This window comes from Podarcis tiliguerta (genome assembly GCF_965153285.1).
Source record: "Podarcis tiliguerta genome assembly, chromosome: 4".
Classification (NCBI taxonomy): Eukaryota; Metazoa; Chordata; class Lepidosauria; order Squamata; family Lacertidae; genus Podarcis; species Podarcis tiliguerta.
In genome coordinates this window covers 74,293,348-74,314,245 of record NC_139537.1, presented here as the reverse complement: position 1 = coordinate 74,314,245, position 20,898 = coordinate 74,293,348, and the positions used below count along the sequence as shown (strand labels likewise).

General features: G+C 41.5%; 1 protein-coding gene and 1 long non-coding RNA gene across 6 annotated transcripts in view; one reads left to right on the top strand and one right to left on the bottom strand.

Annotated features, from left to right (window-relative positions):
- The first annotated feature begins 6,342 nt into the window (after positions 1-6,342).
- Positions 6,343-13,774, top strand: LOC310676410. The gene is made up of 2 exons (XR_014510546.1): positions 6,343-6,478; positions 13,426-13,774. It is a non-coding gene; the product is annotated as an uncharacterized lncRNA (long non-coding RNA).
- NCK2 (NCK adaptor protein 2) overlaps positions 8,811-20,898 on the bottom strand; it is a 73,030-nt gene continuing 60,942 nt past the window's right edge. For all 5 annotated transcript variants that reach the window (XM_083438005.1, XM_083438008.1, XM_083438007.1 and 2 more), the window contains 2 exons: positions 19,969-20,690; positions 8,811-10,230 (listed from right to left, as the gene is read on the bottom strand). In XM_083438005.1, the coding sequence (XP_083294131.1) occupies positions 10,036-10,230; positions 19,969-20,690 (917 nt within the window). In that variant the 3' untranslated portion in view covers positions 8,811-10,035. The remainder of the gene's footprint in view (positions 10,231-19,968; positions 20,691-20,898) is intronic.

The window sequence follows — 20,898 nt, the reverse complement described above, 5'->3', positions numbered from 1 at the left end:
TGTTGTTGTTGTAGTAAACTAAATTTGTATACTGCCCTTCATTTGAAGATCCCAGGGCAGTTTGCAAGAGACCATCCAATACTTTTTAAAAATGATGTAGTTTGCTAAATTTGCAGTTGGAACGTGTTAAAAGAATTGCAAGGAGTTTATGAATTAATATTACAATTGAATTGGTTATTGCAGTATGAAGTGTTTTTGACAACTACTGTGGCTTAGCGTTGAATAGTATCCCAAATTTTATAAAATACAAGTCAAATATCTCAGACTTTAAACGACACTGTGGACTTTTAAATGAAGGAATCCTGCTTTTTTATACACATAGATTATAGGTTATATAATCCCAGATATTCTCTGGCAGGGTTTGAGACTCCCTCCGCCTGCCCTCTTTTCAGGTATGCAAAGTATGCAATCTTTTTAATTGAACAATCATCTCTTGGCAAGTGGACAAGCTTAAGTAATTCACAGAGCTGCAGCCTTCCATTCTATCTTGAAAAGAGCAGAGTGGGAGGGAATCAGGTGGTTTGCACATATCAGCCAAATGTGGCTTTGGGTCATAATCAAGAGACAGCAACACTTGATCAATGTGTACAATGAATTCCACCTCTTCCCCCATGAAGAGTTAGATCCTCCTCTGTACACGTTCCAAGCTTGTCAATATCCTTTGTAAACTGTGGCACCCAGGACTGGACACAGTACTTCAGGCGGGGGCCTGACCATGGCAGAATAGAGTGGTACTATTACGTCCCTTGATCTGGGCGCTAGACTTCTGTTGATGCACACCTTCAAGTTGTGTATTAAAAAAAAGAAAGAAAATCAGTTGAGATTCTGCCAACTCACAAAAGGCTGTAAATATTTTCATAATGAGATAAAATAATGTATTTGGACGAAACTTTCTAAGTCACAGGCGCAAAGGGATGGATCAATTGTGGAATTCCTTGTTTCCTTAGCCATTTTCTTTTTAATTTATAGAACTCTCTGAGCAATGCATTTAAAATGAAAATGAATAATCGCCCGCTTAACAGAAGTCATTAATCCCCTTTAAGTGCATTCCTGCATGAATCTATTACCATGCATTTCACAAGCTTCAGAGCTAAAATAAATGTTTGATGTAATGTGTGCTACCTACTCTGTTTTAATTAAACAACCTCCTCAGCCTTAGCTGGTGAAATATGTCATTAGTCAGTAGCACATTCATCTTCAAGGAGAAAGCCTTTGAGGGCTGCCTGATAGATACACTTCTGAAACAGTGGGAACTATCAGTTAAGCCTTCCCAAACACTAATGTCCTTTAATGCAATGTGAACTGGTTTCCCTCCCAACTCACCTTCGTTCTGGGCGCAATTAACCAACATGCCATGTTCCTCTTCTCCGAAAGGCAGAAACAAATGATCCCTGGAAGCATTTATAAGCTTGTCTTGGGCCTATGACTATGAGATACACTCCATAACTATCCCATTTATTACTGAAAGTCTGTGGTTTCTCAACCAAATTGCCTTTGAAAGACGCAAACTCTTCCTCAGCCCTCAAAAGGTCCATCTCCTTTGCACCGTGGTTGGCATCCGTCTGTCTTGGGAAACAAGACTAACCCTTCTTCAAACCAACTGTGGGCTGAGTGGGACTTTGGCCTGCAAGATTTTGCTGCAGGTTCCACCTACAACACCATTTAAAAACAGTGAGCTGACAAGAAAATGAAGAAGTGTGCATGCACATAAAAGCTCATACCAATAACTAACTTAGTTGGTCTCTAAGGTGCTACTGGAAGGATTTTTAAAATTTTGTTTTGACTACGGCAGACCAACACGGCTATCTACCTGTAACCCTGTGACAAGAAAATGATTAGCTAAGTCCTGAGCAGCCTAAAACAAACACCTGTGAGTTAGCAAACACAAATTTTCAGGTGTGCATTTCTCCAGATAAACAGCCAAGAAATTCAAAGTATACTTTAGCAAGTTCACAATATGGTATTGCCTTCTGGCCAGGGAGGAGCTACAGCTGTTGGCTGCAAGTTCCTAGATTTGTAAAGGGAACAAGGGAAGACTTCCTGCCATAGGCTGGAATTAGTTCCAGCTGCTCCCTCGTCTCAAAGGATTTTGATGAGAAGTGCAGCGTGGTACGAGACCAGGGAACGATGACGACGGCAATGGCAGGAAATGCTTCCTGAACAATCTAGGCTCTCTATAGCCAGTATGGAATTTCTGTCCTAGCGCAAGACATGAGTGTGGCTTTATTTATTTATTTTGTAAACTATTTTTAGGGGTTTTGGAGCCATGAAGCAGGATGTTATTTTACACACACACACACACACACACACGATAATTTCTTCAAGTAAATTCTGGATTCTGTATTGATTTTCAAGATTCTGTGTTGACGAGTTTATGAAAATGGACACATATTGAGAAGATACTTGCCCTGTTCATCTTGGGCATTCTCAATAAAGTCATGGCATCCTCACTCTAAGTTTGCAACAGTAGAAAAATGTGTATTCCAAGTGATCAAATTTATGCATTTTGAGAAAATAAGTTTGTTTCAGGATTTTGTGTACACTAAAACAAGTTGGGTCAGCACTTCTCAGTATTCGATTTGTTTCTGGTGGTTCCCCGATATCTGTCACTGCTTCTGTAGGGTATGTAGGCATTTCTGTAAGCCTTACAATGTTACTCTTCGCTTTCAGACATTTAATCAAGTTGCATACAGCAATTACTCATATGGTAGCAATCTTCAAGTATATAAAGGGCTGCCACATGGAAAATGGAGCAAGCTTTTCTCCTGCTCTGGAGGATAGGACCTGAATCATAGAATCATAGAGTTGGAAGAGACCACAAGGGCCATCGAGTCCAACCCCCTGCCAAGCAGGAAACCCCATCAGAGCACTCCTGACATATGGTTGTCAAGCCTCTGCTTAAAGACCTCCAAAGGAGACTCCACCACACTCCTTGGCAGCAAATTCCACTGTCAAACAGCTCTTACTGCCAGGAAGTTCTTCCTAATGTTTAGGTGGAATCTTCTTTCTTGTAGTTTGGATCCATTGCTCCGTGTCCGCTTCTCTGGAGCAGCAGAAAACAACCTTTCTCCCTCCTCTATGTGACATCCTTTTATATATTTCAACACGGCTATCATATCACCCCTTAACCTCCTCTTCTCCAATGGCTTTAAGTTTCAGGAAAGGAGATTCCGACTGAACATCAGGAGTTTTCTGATGGAAAGAGCTGTAAGACAGTGGAATTGTCTCCCCTCAGAAGGTGGCGGACTTTCCTTCATTGGAGGCTTTTCAGCAGAGGTTGGATGGCCAACTGTCATGCATGTTTCAGCTGAGATTCTTGCATTGCAGGGGATTGAACTAGATGACCCTCAGGGTCCCTTCCAATTCTAAGATCCTACGATTCTATACACAGTGGTACCTCGTGTTACAGACCTTTCAGGTTACAGACTCCGCTGACTAACTAACCCAGAAATAGTACCTCGGGTTAAGAACTTTGCTTCAGGATGAGAATAGAAATTGCGTGGCGGCAGCGGGAGGCCCCATTAGCTAAAGTGGTACCTCAGGTTAAGAACAGTTTCAGGTTAAGAACAGACCTCCAGAACAAATTAAGTTCTTAACCCGAGGTACCCCTGTATTGTGCAACAGTGCTATCATTGCAATAACTGCTATAAATTATATACATGCCGTTATACATCAACATTGCTGCTTTTGTGTCATTTTGCAATGTAATACAATCCCCATTTTCCTTGTCAAATTCACTTTGCACCCATTAAGCAAAACCAAGAAGGTTAGATCTTTTTGAAAATTGGTAGATCATCACTTCTGAGGAATGCAAAGAGGTCCCTTCACCTTAATTCACAGAAGAAGAAAAACAACATTTCATTTCTCATTTTCACAAGTAATGTAAGGAAGCAAATTTGTCCAGTAAATTGATTTTTGGATACAAATTGCTGTGGGCGGGAGCTTGAGAAACACTTAACATTCAGGGCAGCTTCCTTTTGGTGCTGTTTTGTCAAACTGAGTGCTCAGAATTCCTGAAAACCCCAACACCGCTAATTTGAAGATAAGCTCCTAACACCCGCGATTCCAAAACTCACTGTTTATCCTTCTCAGAGCAAAATTTTAGTTACCTCAGGATTCTTAAGACAAAAATAAATGGCCCAAGTTATGTTGGTGGCCTAGGCAGAGGAAGGGAGTTCTGTGGTATTCACATCAACACAGCGAGTACCACTGCTAAGGGAGGCATTTCAGATTGTGGTAAGGGAAACTCTTACCACAAGATAACCATCAAGATAACCAGGAAGCTGAGGTACTGCTACATTTCATATACCGAGAGGAACACTTCCAAAACACGGACTTACAAACCATGAGTTTGATTTTCTTCTGCTTCTTTCAGCTGTCACTGTTCGTGTGAGATGAGGGAAAGCCATTTTGTAAAAGGACTGCAGCCTCTGTGCCACTCTATAGTAGTATCCTACTACACAACTTTAAAGACTGAAATGCATCTACTAGACACAGAGGGCACAATGACTGGAATTGATTTCCTTTTCACATCAAGACAAATGCACAGGCTATATCTGAAAAACCAACAATACCATTAGATACTATTATGAGCAATTAAATAAAGATCAAGGAGAATATAATCAAATTAATTTACAATACTATAAGAGGGACATAACGAAAGACAGTCAATGGACAACAAATACAACTGGAAGATACTCTCATTCAAGCCAGGAGCTAAATTGTAAAAAGTTGCCCACACAGGCAATTTCCTTGGGAAAAGATAGGCATCTAATTACCAAATACTGTTTCATTTATCATGCTGATATATTAATCTGTCTAATTCAGTTGTTGGGCTCCAAATCCACAGTGCAAAAAAGGTACCCTAGAACTGTCAATATGTATTTATTTTGGGACATTCTTATACTCTAATTTTTTTGTACAAAAAGACTGTATGAAACTACCCAGCATTAAAGTCCTTTGAATTATTATTCCTGTTTGAAACACAGTCAAAGCACAATTCTTTTATTATGACCCCAACATGCTTTATTTTTACAGCCCCCTTAAAGCATTTGTATTGTTTTATCCATTATGCTCCAAAACAAACTCAGCAAGTTCGAAGGAACAGCCCAAAGGGGAAAAAAAAATATTGGCATACAAATAGGTTGCCTGTCAATCTCACTTCTGTGACAGGCACATGCCAGAAGGAAACTATGACGTTTTTAGAGGGTTAGATATTATTACAATCCAGCATAAATCCTGGATCGTTTGCTAAATGAAAATATATTTCACATTTCTGAAATGATAAAAATGTGCAGCTTGTGATTCCACCTTATGAAGCAAAATACATTTCGCAAGGATACTAGATCTCTACAGATATTTGGTCAAAGAGATGCTCAGCGCACATGTGACAGGCCCCCAGTGCTCAAAATGTGGGAGGAAAGTAGGAGGGCCCTATATAAAAAACACAGTCCACATCACAAAAGGTGAAGAAAGTGGACTCCAAGGTAGTTGTTCCTGGCAAACCCATGGTTAGTTACAGTCCAAACCATGACTTATACTATGCATATCACTAACTGCAACGTCATACTTGACTTTCTTCACTAATGTTTTATTCTGTGCTGTTTTAATGCTTTATAAGCTGCTTTGAGATTTATTCATAAAAATATAGCTAGAATAGAAATGAAATGAAAATTAATGACGACACATGTATGCGGAAGGGCACAAAAACAAGATAGCAAATGTTTGGCAGCATAGTTGCTGATTTACTTCCAAGCTAAAATATCACACTGCAATAGCATTAAACGTTGCTTCTCGTGACAACTGACTCTGGATTACACAAAAGCGTAAAGGCTCTGCTAAAGTTGTGAACAGAAGGCATAATGGTGGTTTATTCACTGTATAATTTTCTTGTGGACGTCCAGTGAGAACACCTAGCTCACCCCTAGCTAACAGCTAACCGTGGTCAAGGGTGATGGGAATTGTAGTCCCAAAACAGCTGGAGGGCCAAGTTTGGCCATGCCTGAGCTAGCTGTTTGACACTGGTAAAATTCTGAAGCAAGAAAAGAAGAGCATAAAGATGAAAAAGATATGAGTGTAGTAAAGTGAATTAAGCTATACGACGTCAGTTCACAAACAGAAAATAACCCATGCATAGGAATAAGCCTCCCTCTTGCCACTATTGGAGGCCTCAGGCTCCACCTCCATTGCTCCCCACCAATCTGTCTGCGAACTTATTTTCTTAAAGACTCCACCCTTGTTTCAGCAACAGTCAAAGAAGGGATCACTGCGTCGGAAGAACAGGTTCAAATGCTAAAGAAATAGGTTTGTATATAAGGAGCAATGGCTTCTCTTTTTGAAACCAAGCCAAGCACCTTGCCAACCAGTCTGAAAGCTGACGGAAGATGAACCTCCCTCCCAAAAAAACCATCTCTCAGAATCACCAACAGCTAGTGGAAGACTGCCATCCATCACAAAGCAACTGTAAATCAAGCCCTAGGTAACTGCAGTAGTTCTTTTTTGTCTGTCTATCTATGTTCCAAAACAAGCAAGCAAACAAAACAACAGGCAGAGAAAAACTGGTGAAGGGTAGTAAGACAACTTCCCATGTCCCTTCAGGCTGGAACAAACTCCATTGTCATGTGGGGAGTTCATAGGTTTGAAAAAATCCCCACATCTCCGATAGAAACTTGCTATTGAAGGGAGAATACAGAGAGCCTTCAAAAAACCAATTTAACATATGAAAACTGTTGATGATGCAACTACATGGAAGGACTGCGCCACTTCGATGGCTGAACATGTGAAATGGGCCTCCTTCACCATCATGAAAACTCTCTTTTTTGTAAAGGAAGATGCCACTTTAATAACTTTAAATGTTTTGTAATGAATTAATGGTTTCTATATTTAACCCCCCCCCCCCAAAAAAGAGGCCGGTTTTAAAACCCCAAACCTTTATGCCTGCAAAAAGACCACTTTAAAATATATTTTTTTTTGAGATTGATACCAAAGTGGTGAGGAACACCAGGGAGAATTTAAAACCAGTTTGTAGATGGATCAACTCAGTTACTGAATTCAGTGCTGACAAAGTCAAGCTGTTACTCACTGGAAGAAATAATCTGAGCTATTTATTTTGCATTTGAGGTGTGATAAATTAAGCTACCAATTGTTCGAAGAAAAAGGATTCACATCTCACTATCAAGAGCTCAATCAATCAATGCATTTTTAACAACAAAGGCAAACATTTTGTCGTATTGAAATAGAAAGCAACATGGAGAACAACAGCTCATTGTATAAAACTTATTGCATCCTGTTCAACCCAAGTAATTTATAGAGTTCAGTTCCCCAACCTCTACAGGTTTGCTTTTTTAAGTAAGTGATGAACATAATTAATAAGGAACCACACAAGCACTGTTGCAATAAAGTTCAATAGGGCTGAATCAGAAAGTTTTGGTGCATTGCATTCTTACTCATTCATAAATATTCTCAACTACAGTGCTTACTCAGACTATTCAACTTGAATAAATATAAAATAGCAATTCAAAAAGAATGTATCAGATAAATACAGAAAAAAATGAAATGAAAATAGTGTACTTAAAAGCAATACAATTTAAAACTAGAATTATTATTTTTAAGCAAACAAACCATGGTGAATGTCTGTGGATCTACCTCTGTACGAAGCCCATGAACTTATTCAAAATACATTAGACATTCATAAGACTAGATCACCCACATTCATATCAGATGAGCTGAAATTGTTTTCACTAAAGTGTTTATTGCATGTATAGCTTAATCCTGTCCTTAAATGGTGGAAGAAATTTGCCGTGTGGAGAAAAGGATCCCCTGTCAACTGATTCTCATGTGCCTGCCACCAGCTTCTGCCAGGCTAAAGGGGCAATTTCCTGGCTTGGCTTCAAAATTTATTTGTTCCTGACCCTTGGCAATGGAGCACATTCACAGCTGTGGCACATAAGAACGGTGATCATATTTGGACTCAAGTCTATTTAGCACCACTGAAGTTTAAGGCTGTAAACATCCAGCCTTCCTTCAACTGTAGGGAAGTTCTATCAACATCAATGTGAGCGCTTCAGAATAAATTACTGTGGCCTAAATATGTTTAACACACATACTCTGGGCTAGAATCTAAGATGACTCCAGTGAGCTGTGTCCCAGTAAAATTCAGATGAATGTCACAACTGCTCTGCTGGATTCTACCAAAGGTCCATCGAGTCAAGCATCTTCTTTGCCAGATTGGCCAACCAGATGCCTTCAGGAAGCTTGCAAAAAGGCAATCATGTTGCGCTACCGGTTTGTCCTCCTACCTTTGCACAAGCAACCCATGTCCAGAGAAATAAGGATGGAATATGGATTCTCCATTTAGCCACAGCAGCAAATAGACCCATTTCCCATGAAATTGTCTAATCCCATTCTAAAGGCATCTAAGCCTATTGGAACTAATTCAAGAGTGGTGGGCTTTTAATCATCTTGAGAAGGTAAGTTACATATAGAAAAGACCATCAGGTACAATGGCCATTGGTGACATGAGTTAAAAGAACCTGAAAGACTACTGCAGCGAGAGGCCCTTTGACTACAGGCAGCAGTTCCCCAAAGTTAGTATTATATTAGAATTCAAAGAAATCAAACAAAGCAACTGTCCATACATTTGGCATGAATTCAAGATTTAAATACAAGAAGAACATTGCAATTTGTTTTGGCTGATCTGATCAAACTACCTAAATCTCACAGTCAGTATATAAATGGTGACATTTAACCACATTTCATCATGCTATAGGACTCTTAAGGTCATCACCCAAGGATAAATTCAATACTCCATCTTCACATGATACCTTTTTTATTACAATATCCAAAAAGCTGGGTAAGCAAGTTTCTGGGATCATCAAGGTCCTTTTTTTTTCTTTTCAATTTTCAGGAATGTGCCATCAAGACTATATTTAAAACCATAAGAAGGTTAAAAGTAAAGAAAAAGGAAAAAGAAAGCATTTTCTTCATATAACATTCTGTGTGTCTTACTACCAATCACATCACCGTTTGTAAACCCTGAATTTTTGTTCCGTTATGCATATATAAAACGTATGCATGTTATGTGTTGAAGCCCCACCCTCCCATAATTAGCTATGTTTATTAAATGTCTGTATTAGTGTCAATCAGCTACAGATACATATTACTTTAAGAATTAAATACATAATTGTTTAATTCAAACAAGCAGAAGGGCAAGAAAAGAAAGCATTATGTGGATGGCACATTTGGTTGTAGATTACCAAAACATTCAACCATTACAATTCAATGATTCTCTAAGTAATCAACTTTCAATGAAACATCTCTGTTGCAATTACATGTCAAAGTATGCTAGATAGTTTTCTTATTACTACAATTTTTACCGTAGTAGTTTAAGAAGTACTATTACAAAATGCTTTAGTTAGTGTACTCTTCACGAAGAATCAAGGAGGCAATGTAATAGCTGAGTAGAGAATGTAAAGAGTGCTTCTAGAAACTAGGAATTTCTGGAGTATACTACTTGGTAAGCAAAATAGCTACAGAACTCACAGCCACAATTGTTATGTCTACTATATTTCACTTAGTTAGCTGCAGGTTCAGTGCATTCAAACTGTGCCCAGTCTCTTAATGATGAGTTCTGCCAGCGTGAGCTATCTGAACAAGTTAACACTGTTTTTTAAATTGAGAAAAAACCCCTTGTTTATGTGAACTAACTATGTAAACGTACACAGAAGCTTAGAACCCAGGGAAGAATGGCCACTTAAGTGATATTTTCAACCTGAGGGAAAACGTGAAGCAACCAAATTTTTGAGAGAGAGGGGAAAAAAGACAAAGCAAGCAAAAAAAAAGAGAGAGAGAGAAAAAATGGGGTGGGGAAACAAAAGAGAAAGAATATAATCAACAGAGCGAATACTTTAGAAAGAGGTCATTCTCTGAAGACTGTCTCAGACTGGCGTAGACTGCTCTGCTCTATAAAAGTGAATTTAGGACCTAAGGCTTGTAAGTTATGAGAGGCCCCCAATAGGCCCAAGTCCATCTTCAACGTCACTGAAGTGCTTTCACAAGATATAACTTTTCCCCATGTTCACTGGTGAAGATAGGAGCCTTTTTGTAGTGTTCCACCAACTCATCCATAGTATTAAATCGACGCTGCCCAATGCAATAGACACTGTCCACCAGCTGCACCTTGAAATGTTTATTCTTCCCCGATGCCTTTAGAGATACTGAAAAGTCACTGGGCTGCAAAGAGAAAAAGGAAAGGAAGTGTTAAACGATAATATCAAATGTGCAATTTTAAAGCCTGCTATTTAACGAGGTGAATGAGCTGCGAGTGAGCTTCCCCCCACTGGGCTCAGCACACTGGGTACTTTAAAATACGAATTACTATCATCATAATCGGCATCTTCAGTTAAGCAAAAGAACCTCAACAGCACCATATACAGATATAAATTATGCACCTCAAATGCAAACACTGTTGGTTTAAAGCCAGAGGCCGACAAGTGTCAAGAGAAGCATGTCTATATGAATTCGGAAATACCAAATATTTCTATGCAGAAAGAGCCTAGCTAAAGCAGCATGCCGTTTGAATTCATGGCCACAAGAGGGCCTTTCTTGATTTATTCTGTAGCAAGTAGCTTTTATACATATATAAAAAGATCTAACAGTTCATCCTATTTAACTTTAAACAACATGGCACATCTGCAGTACTGTATTACTTCCAAAAAAAAAAAAGGTAATTAAAATCGGTGTCTCTTATTCCGCCATAAACTGAGCTGCCAACATTTCTTCAGGAATGGGTGTTTCAAACACCTGCTTTATTTTTTTAGTGTGTATATTATATACTTGTTTTTGCCTCTTTTTAAAAGTAGACGAGTTCCCGATATGCATTTCTGTGCCAGATTTATTTTGTTTACTACAATTAACTTCCCATCTGCTTTTACACATTTAAGGCCAATGTATTAAGCCAGGGTTGTATAAATGAGCAGAAGAAATAGCAATGTTAAATACTAGCAGACAAAACAATTCATTTAAGTTTGTGTGCCCAGCCATGGGTTGCCAAGAGCTTCTTTCAAGCTACAGAACTAGGTAAGAAACAAAAGAATATATCCATTACTTAGGATGCTTATAAGGTTAGGATATAAAGAAGCACCTTTCCCCCTACTAATTTCAATTGGCAGTAACTACTGAAAAACACTGCAGTGTTAATTGATAATTGCCTATTATTTCAAATTGTTAGCCCCACCTTAACAATGAGGTCGACCGAGCTATATATTGCTCTTAGCTAAAAAGCAGTAACATAAATTTTACTGGCAGTTATTTTGGATTACACTCAGTTCATGGGTGGAGGTTTTCCACTACACTATCCAGGCAATCTGGAATTTCCAGTGATTTAGACCCCTCTGGTTGTAGCTGTCTGTTCCAGACATTTTGTCTTCCACATCCAGCCCAATTTTCCTAAATTGCCAGCCAGCCTACACACTTCTGGCTGATTCCCCACACCAGGAAGAAAGTACGCTTAGACAACTACCTGGAACCAAGCCAGAGAACATGAACTGTAACATCAAGTTATAGTTGTACCTTGGAAGCTGAACGGAATCCATTCTGGAAGTCCGTTTGACTTCCAAAATGTTTGGAAACCAAAGTGCGGCTCCTGCAGCCACTGGACGTTCGGCTTCCAAAAATAGTTCGCAAACTGGAACAGTCACTTCTGGGTTTGCGGCATTTGGGAGCCAAAACGTTCAAGAACTAAGCTGTTCAAAAACCAAGGTACAACTGTGTTACCCTACTGGTGTAATCCAAGGTGGTGTGTGTGTGTTTCAAAATATGAAAATGAGATAGGAAGCAAATGTCTCAGAAGAATCAAGAAAATTTCTAGGCTTTTCTATTTAAATAACTAAAACGGCTTAACAATCTCTGTCATTTTCCAGCAACGAATTCTATTAGAAAAAGAAAACATATCACTGAAATTAAAGGTAAAGGTAAAAGTACCCCTGCCCGTACGGGCCAGTCTTGACAGACTCTAGGGTTGTGCGCCCATCTCACTCAAAGAGGCCGAGGGCCAGCGCTGTCCAAAGACACTTCCGGGTCACGTGGTCAGCGTGACATCACTGCTCTGGCGAGCCAGAGCTGCACACGGAAACGCTGTTTACCTTCCCACTAGTAAGCAGTCCCTATTTATCTACTTGCACTTTGACGTGCTTTCGAACTGCTAGGTTGGCAGGCGCTGGGACCGAACAATGGGAGTGCACCCCGCCGCGGGGATTCGAACCACCGACCTCTTGATCGGCAAGCCCTAGGCGCTGAGGCTTTAACCCACAGCGCCACCCGCGTCCCTATCACTGAAATTACAAGGGATTAATTTATGGAAATCATAACTTAAGTACGAGAAGTGACATCACTGGCTACTGGAACCTAATTTTTATATTATATTTATGTGACAACAAAAATGTAAGTTATGTGTCATTTGTCAAAATAGGTATCTGACAGATGAATAGTAGGGCAAAAGACCAGCTCCCCCGGTCCTCCCTTCGAGAGCTGACTGGGTATGAACTGCCTTAGTGCTCTCCCGAAGACTGTGGTAGTGGGAATGCCTTAGAGCAGCCGTTTATAATATTAAAGTAAAAGTAATTATAGGCAGAGCTGTAAGGAAACTAGACTGGAAGCCAGAGACACCGGCACCAGGATTGCACTGTATTTCCCACGGTATTAGGGCAACAACATCAGCACTGTGCTGTGGCTGCTTTCTATGGTGGCAGCAGATAATTGTCTGGGAAAGAGGGTGGGAAGGGAGAGAGAGAGAGAGAAAGAATACCTTGAACAGGAGATGTGCAACTGCCCCAGCCGAATTATTAACAAGGCAGACAGGGAAAACGTAATAGGGCTTTTCTGTCACTTGAAATGAGTTCCTACTCAAGGGCTGACATTAAAGCAATGATCGTCTTCCCAGATCCAAGATTTACTACCTAAATTTACATATAAAATACAAGTACGTGTCACTTTTCTTCCATCAGGCTACAAAAACGAGATCCTTTTGGGGTCTTTATACATTTAAAAAAAAAGCAGCGAAAAGGCACTTTAGTTCTTTCGAGAGAGAAGCACAGTCAAATAGGGGAATCTGAAGAACTTGAACAGCTGCTGCAAAAATGTCAGGCTCCTGCTTTCCTCCTCCCCACCACGGGCTCATACTTTAGGTAACACAGGAAACTTGAAGAAAATGTAAAAGTAATTCAGCTTGTTTATTACTGTTTTCCCCTACAATTCAAATAGTTCCATTAAAGTCTAAAACCTCTTTCCCCCCCCAATCTTAGCACTGTCATCCTATATACTGCACTGAAGTTAAAATGCAGCCTAAAACTATTCCCTGCTGTCTGCCTTGAACTTGTTCCAAGAGTGTTTATTTTTATATTTTGTGTCTGTTTGCCTTTTTCGTTTCAGCTCTTGGCAGATATTTCTGCTCCTTTTCCCACTGGACATAGCTGCTACAGTCGGATGGCTCGCACGCAATCTTTCCCATGCTTGGGCTTCTGGAGTTGTAGAGTAGCTCACAGGCACTTTTAAGGGCACATCTGAACTGGTTATTTGCTAGGGGTCAATGCCTCTAAGTGGCACCTAGAAGACTCTGCCTGCACTATAATGAAGAGCCGACCTGCACCATCCACACTGGCATAATAACCTAAACAAATATGTGTGATGATATTGTACAAGGATTAACCAAAACACAATGAAAACCCACCACCTGCTACTGTAAGAGGAAGTTGCTTCATAATAAAATTGTTGGAAAGTGCTTGAATATTATAAATTGTATGGTGCAAAAGGCACGTGGGTGGCGCTGTGGGTTAAACCACAGAGCCTAGGACTTGCCGATCAGAAGGTCGGTGGTTCGAATCCCCGCGACAGGGTGAGCTCCTGTTGCTTGGTCCCTGCTCCTGCCAACCTAGCCGTTCGAAAGCACATTAAAGTGCAAGTAGATAAATAGGTACCACTCCGGCGGGAAGGTAAAGGGTGTTTCCGTGCGCTGCTCTGGTTCACCAGAAGCGGTTTAGTCATGCTGGCCACATGACCCAGAAGCTGTACACTGGCTCCCTCGGCCAATAAAGCGAGATGAGCGCGGCAATCCCAGAGTCGGACACGACTGGACCTAATGGTCAGGGGGCCCTTTACCTTTATGGCGCAAAAGGTTACTTATGCACCTACATTTTCTGCCTTCACTTTTTTACACTCACTTTTTCATAGAAAAAAGGTAATGCCAGTCACATTACGATTTTGCAGAATGTGTGCCCTATTTTGCACCGCTTCCCGCTATTTCTTGTAGACTAAGGTAAAACAGAAAATTTCATGCCAGCCCACGATTCTGCTGTCTGCTTTCTCACATAACCATGATCTTTACAGCTCTTCTCAGCAAAAGCCTCAATCATTTCCTCATTTTGTAGACAAAGTAATGCACTAAGTCACTTCTGGAAGAATCAAAACACTGAAAATTGCATACTGTAGTCCAATCCACTCAGTCAAAATGTATTTAACGTAATCTATGAACATTTAATTCCCTTCATCTGTGGTATGAGGCTTTACTGTAGATCCTTCCAGTGTATGTGGTTCTAAGATGTAGAATAAATCTTTCCCCTCCATATTATTTTAAGGAAGGGAGCAGCTACAGCTCTGTGTTCCGTTTTTGAGCAGTGGACAGTTCTTGAGGTACCAGAGTATACCATGGCCCGACTTCCTACAGAAAAGAACATTGAATTTGCCTTTGTACTTAGACTAATTCTTAGACTAATTTCCCACACAACAAAGACTAATTTCCCACACAACAAAGGCACTTTCAAGGAAGTTCCTCTTGATAGCTGTCCATCACGATGGTTGTGCAATGTGCATCTAATTCGTAAGAGCGGGTTCTGAACTTGGTCGTTCCGCATTTGGAACACGCTGGTGACATTCTTAGTCAGCAGAGAAAACTGAGAATTCATAGGCAGCCCTGTTGCCTGAAAAGCAAATTTGGGAACTTGGAGCCACAGCTGTCTGAAAGTCAGTGGGAAGGTTAATTTGCCTTGTAACTAAAGGCCTACGGAGGGATTATTCTTGGGGGATTGCAAATGCATGGACGGGGGACAGAAGAGATGCATGAGGCAGAGACCTAAGATACGGTGAGCATCTATGGATAGAAAATGCTCACCACTTCATACAACTACCTTTTGAAAGGCCATGGCGAGGGGAGGGGGAGAGGAGGCAGAGTTAGAGCACACACACAAATGTTTAAGGTCTCCTAACACCTCCACAGATCTTGAGCTGCTGGCAGGGACTCCAAGAAGAAGTGAAGGACTGTAGACACCTCCATATTCCAGGGTTCAACTCCCCCACCTCACATTCTAAACCCAAGTTCACAAAAGGCAGCATTTTAATTATATTATTTATTTAATTCCATTAAGTAATAGTTTATCAAGAATGGCATAGAGCCTGGAGCTATGTATGAACAGCGAAGGGCAACTTAAATGTCATCTTAGCGATGAACTCGCCATCTACTGCTGTCTTGTTCTCCTCATCTGAAAGAAGGGGTGGCAATAAAAACTCGCCTTACAACAAGGTTGTAAGGACCAATAAGAGGATGTACGTTAAAGTGTGCTGAACACAAAAAGCTGCAAATATTATACGTTGCATAATACTTTTGGAGGGGTTTAATAACAAAACGGCAATTGTTGTTCTCTCTCTCACAAATGCTGTGCTTGTGTTGTTACATGCAGTAAAATGTGCATTCAAAAATTATTTATAATATTTATTTTACTTAAACATTTATTAGATTGTTTTAAAATATTTACGTTAATCTATTATTTTAATTTGCACATGGAATCATCTATGGAGTTTACCAGCCCGCAACGTCAATAATAATAAGAATAAGAATAATTTTATTTATACCCCGCCCTCCCCAGCCAGGGCCGGGCTCAGGATGGCTAACGCCAAATATAAATTACAATAAAAAGTAATGGGGGAAAAAAACAGTTAATTAAAATATGGCTTAAAATGCAGCCTCATTTTAGTAGTAGCCCAGTAGCTAGAGGAACACTAGCTTGACCATAAGGAAAATTCTGCCTCAGGGGCAAAATGAACTGCTCCCTGAATCACAAAATGGGATAACCTGCGTAGTCAACTACAAATTTTACTTTACATCTGACGAGGGATGCTAGAGCAAAATTCTAAAAGGTTTGCAGCAGTGCTGCACAAACAGCTGGTTAATTAATCTCATATTTTATAGGTGAGGAACACAGAGTATGAGTGAGAAGCAATTAGCACAAGGCTAGATTTTTCCTTAGGGGACGCAGGTGGCGCTGTGGGTTAAACCACAGAGCCTAGGACTTGCCGATCAGAAGGTCAGCGGTTTGAATCCCCTCAACAGGGTGAGATCCTGTTGCTCGGTCCCAGCTCCTGCCAACCTAGCAGTTCGAAAGCACGTCAAAGTGCAAGTAGATAAATAGGTACCGTTCCGGCAGGAAGGTAAACGGAGTTTCCATGCACTGCTCTGGTTCGCCAGAAGCGGCTTAGTCATGCTGGCCACATGACCCGGAAGCTGTACGCCGCTCCCTTGGCCAGTAAAGCGAGATGAGCGCCGCAACCCCAGAGTCGGTCACGACTGAACCTAATGGTCAGGGGTCCCTTTACCTTTACATTTTCCCTTGTTTTTCTAGCTGCCCTAGAAGGTTCTGGGGAGCCTCAATATCTTGCGGTCCTACTTCATGTCAAGCATAAGATCTAGATCCATCCTTATCTACCTTCTGCCACCCCTTTCATAGGAAGCTGAAAGTATAACTTCAGATACCAATGTAGAAAATATATTTGATTTTTGCCTTGGAATTGGTAAATTTCAGGCCAACGTACATCCTCACACATTTATTCTTACTCCTTTATATCGTATCCTTTTTATTGGCATTGTATACTATGTTATTTCACCTTACTTGTTTTAAAACAAGCAGTTAAAAAGCTAAATATAATTATTCATCCTGGATAAAAAGGTAAAGGTACCCCTGCCCGTACGGGCCAGTCTTGACAGACTCTAGGTTGTGCGCCCATCTCACTCAAGAGGCTGGGGGCCAGCGCTGTCCGGAGACACTTCCGGGTCACATGGCCAGCGTGACATCGCTGCTCTGGCGAGCCAGAGCCGCACACGGAAACGCCGTTTACCTTCCCGCTAGTAAGCGGTCCCTATTTATCTACTTGCCCCCGGGGGTGCTTTCGAACTGCTAGGTTGGCAGGCGCTGGGACCGAACAACGGGAGCGCACCCCGCCGCGGGGATTCGAACTGCCAACCTTTTGATCGGCAAGCCCTAGGCACTGAGGCCTTTACCCACAGCGCCACCCGCGTCCCTCATCCTGGATAGGGGAATGCAAAATGAAGAGAATGAGGCTGTCCCACCCTGCTTTCCCAGGAAGCAATCTTAGGCTGGTACCAAGCACATCTGTTGCCCCTGGGAGGCTGAAAGGGTCAAAATAAGATCTCTTGTTTATATGCTCCATTCTCTTGCTGTGGAATAGAAGCCTGACAATTTTTTCCCCTTGATTGCTTCTACTGCGGCTGGACTCAGTTCCATCCCCTGACCAGTCAAGCACAGCTATCCCCTTAAGATGACTTCAAAAAACAGAACACACAAAGTCTCATGATGGGAAAAGCAGTAAAACTAGGCCGTTGACTATTTTAGTAACTCGGCTAGTGCAAAAAACCAAAGCAAAAAGATATGCAGGGAAGAACAATCAGATTGAGCTGTCTTGTACACAACTACTGAAAAAATATGACCAGCTGGCTCATACATAGGGCAGCTTATGCAGCGGGTCTGGCAAACTAGTTGCCTGCAGAAATAGTTAGCTGCCCTGGGCAAAGAGCTAATTGCAAGGGTTGCTAGAGAATGGTTATTAAAACCACCAACTGCTGCCAAAGCCAGCAGCCGAGGAGACACACATGATAAATGATACAGGAAATTCAGTAATCCGGCTTGACACATGAGAGAATATCTTCTGTTTATAATACACAAACAAAATTCTCGAGTGTGATATAAGGTGGCTAGAACAAATTAAGAAACCGTATTAAAATAACTTCTGAAATAAGCGGGGGACGTGTACAGATTTGTAATCCACCCAAACATACTGGCTTTTTCATTCATTGTTATTTGAGATCCAGTCCATCTCGAAGTGGTAGCTGGGGAAAGCCTGTGTGAAACCCACAGGAAGTGGCGAGAATAAAAAGCCCATCTGAAAAAGAGCTGAAGGTTATTCAGCTGCATCCAATGACAGCTGTTGCTGCAATAAATTACAGTGGCACCTCTGGTTAAGTACTTAATTCGTTCCGGAGGTCCGTTCTTAACCTGAAACTGTTCTTAACCTGAAGCACCACTTTAGCTAATGGGGCCCCCTGCTGCTGCCGCGCCGCTGGAGCACGATTTCTGTTCTCATCCTGAAGCAAAGTTCTTAACCTGAGGTAATATTTCTGGATTAGCGGAGTCTGTAACCTGAAGAGTAATGTAACCAGAAGTGTATGTAACCCGAGGTACCACTGTGGTCTGTTTTGAAAGGTGCCACAGGACTCCTTAGCTATGTGTAGATTTCAGGAAGATTACTCCCAAATATGCCTAAGAGCATAATTCTACTCTTTGCTGCAAGAGACCAAACATGGCTGTTCTCTTAGATCAGGAGTCAGCAGCTTAAGGCCCATGGGCTAGTAGCGGCCCACGAGGTTTGTCTAACTGGCCCATGGTGACCCCTGCCGCCCCCCGCTCTTACCGGTGCGGGGAGCGACTTCCGGGTAGATGGTGCCTGTGCGCATTCACACAGGCGCTCCTCCGACCCAGATGTGCGCTGGAAATAGTGTGTGCACACGCATGCAGGACGCAGAAGCGCTCGTGCGAATGCACACACGCTATTTCTGGCACACTTCTGGGTCGGAGCGCAGGAAATAGTGTGTGTGCAGGCGTGCTCCTCCGACTCAGAAGAGCGTGCGTGCGCCCACACTCTGGCCCATCCTTGGACGGACGAGCATCGGCCGGCCCATCCTCTGATAAGGTTGCTGGCCCTGTCTTAGAAGCTTTCAAAGTTACTTCGATGAAGAAGCCAGAAGCAAAGGAGAACTTAACTGAGAGAACTTTTACACAGTCTGCTCGCATGTAGAACACACAATGCAATATTGGAATTTCATTTGTATTAAGGAAATAACTCTAGTCGAAACAAAACAAAACCAAGAAAATTGTATTAACAGTCCAACTCAATTAAAACTTACACACGAATATTTTGTTATGACCTCAGGTGCATCGGCATAGTTAAGAACTTGTTTTGCGAAACGATTTATAGACGCCAAAAAGTCACCGTAAAAGCTTTTAACAGAACCTCTACCTGCATTCAAATTTTTGTAAAGTATAAAATGACCCTGAAAGTTCCATTTGCATTTCTCGTTTAAGATGTACTGCACATTATATACTAGATTGTTTTGCTCTGTTTTTCTGTGCCTGTGCGTATAACAAATATATATTATATATTAGTTTTAACCAATATAAGGTATTTTGAGATGTAGGTCACTTTCTTTAGCGTAAGAGAAATGGTCACTTTCTGTACTATTTCTCTCTCTCTCTCTCTCTCTCTCTCTCTCTCTCTCTCACACACACACACATATATATACAGTGGTGCCTCGCAAGACAAAATTAATTCGTTCTGCGAGTTTTTTCGTCTTGTGAATTTTTCGTCTTGCGAAGCACGGTTTCCCATAGGAAATGCATTGACGGTTTCCCATAGGAATGCATTGACGGTTTTAAGAAAAAGGCGCAAGACGTTTTCGTCTTGCGAAGCAAGCCCATAGGGAAATTCGACTTGCGAAGCAACTCAAAAAACTCTTTTGTCTTGCGAGGTACCACTGTGTGTGTGTGTGTGTGTGTGTGTATACTGCACAATACATTGCAAAATTGAAATACAGTACTTCGCAAAATTTCAGATTCTGAAATGGGTGCCACTTACTGAAGATTCGCTGTCTCTGACCAGGAAGTCCCCTTCCGCTCCCCGTTCGTTTAGAGCACATTCTGCCTGATGCCGAGTAACATTCCCATAATACCATTCTCTTCCTGCAAACCGTCCCGTAGTAGAGGGCCCTGTGTAGCTTATCGGAGGCGGGTGGGAACTGTTACTTGTGGGGCCATCACTTAAGATTACTACATAGTTTTTCGGAACGAGGCCAATTTGCCCTCGGGAATTTTTACATTTCCACCATTCCGGGTCATTCTCGGGTTTCTCTATCACTTCCATGGTTTCGCCTTTCTCGAAGTTGAGCTCTTCTTCTGTGACAGAACTGAAGGGGTACAATGTCTGAACAACGTGAAGTACTTTCATGGCTTGGCCATTGCTCATGGAGGCTCCCTTCCTCAAGCTGAGAAAACTCGGTGAATCGGCAGTCGCTTCCTCGACTTCTTCTACCACGTAGTTTGAAGGAAACCATCCAATTTGTCCGTTGTAACTCCCTCTCCACCAGCCATCGCTGCACTTTTCCATAACAATGACTCGGGATCCTTTCACGAGAGAGAGTTCATCTTCCCTTTCTGCCACATAGGCAAATTTAACGTACGCTGGGATGTTCAGATCATAAATCCGATCGGCGTTGCTACCGTTAGACGGGTACTCTGCATCTGTACTAGGGGTCGGTGAGGCGTCTCTGGCACTTGTCTTCCGCTTTGTTTTCCCCAAACCTGTTAAAAAAAATAAAATAAAAGTTTCTAAAAAGCATTAAACAAAACATGGTTAAACACATTGCAAACTTTGCATGAGAAATCAGGTTGGCAAAAACAGAACTCCACAGCGCCCTCTGGTGTCACCGTGTTAGAATGCATAAATAACGCACATAAAATGTTTTTTCTTTGCCAATGTAGTCGAGTCCTAGATGTGTCAACAAAATAA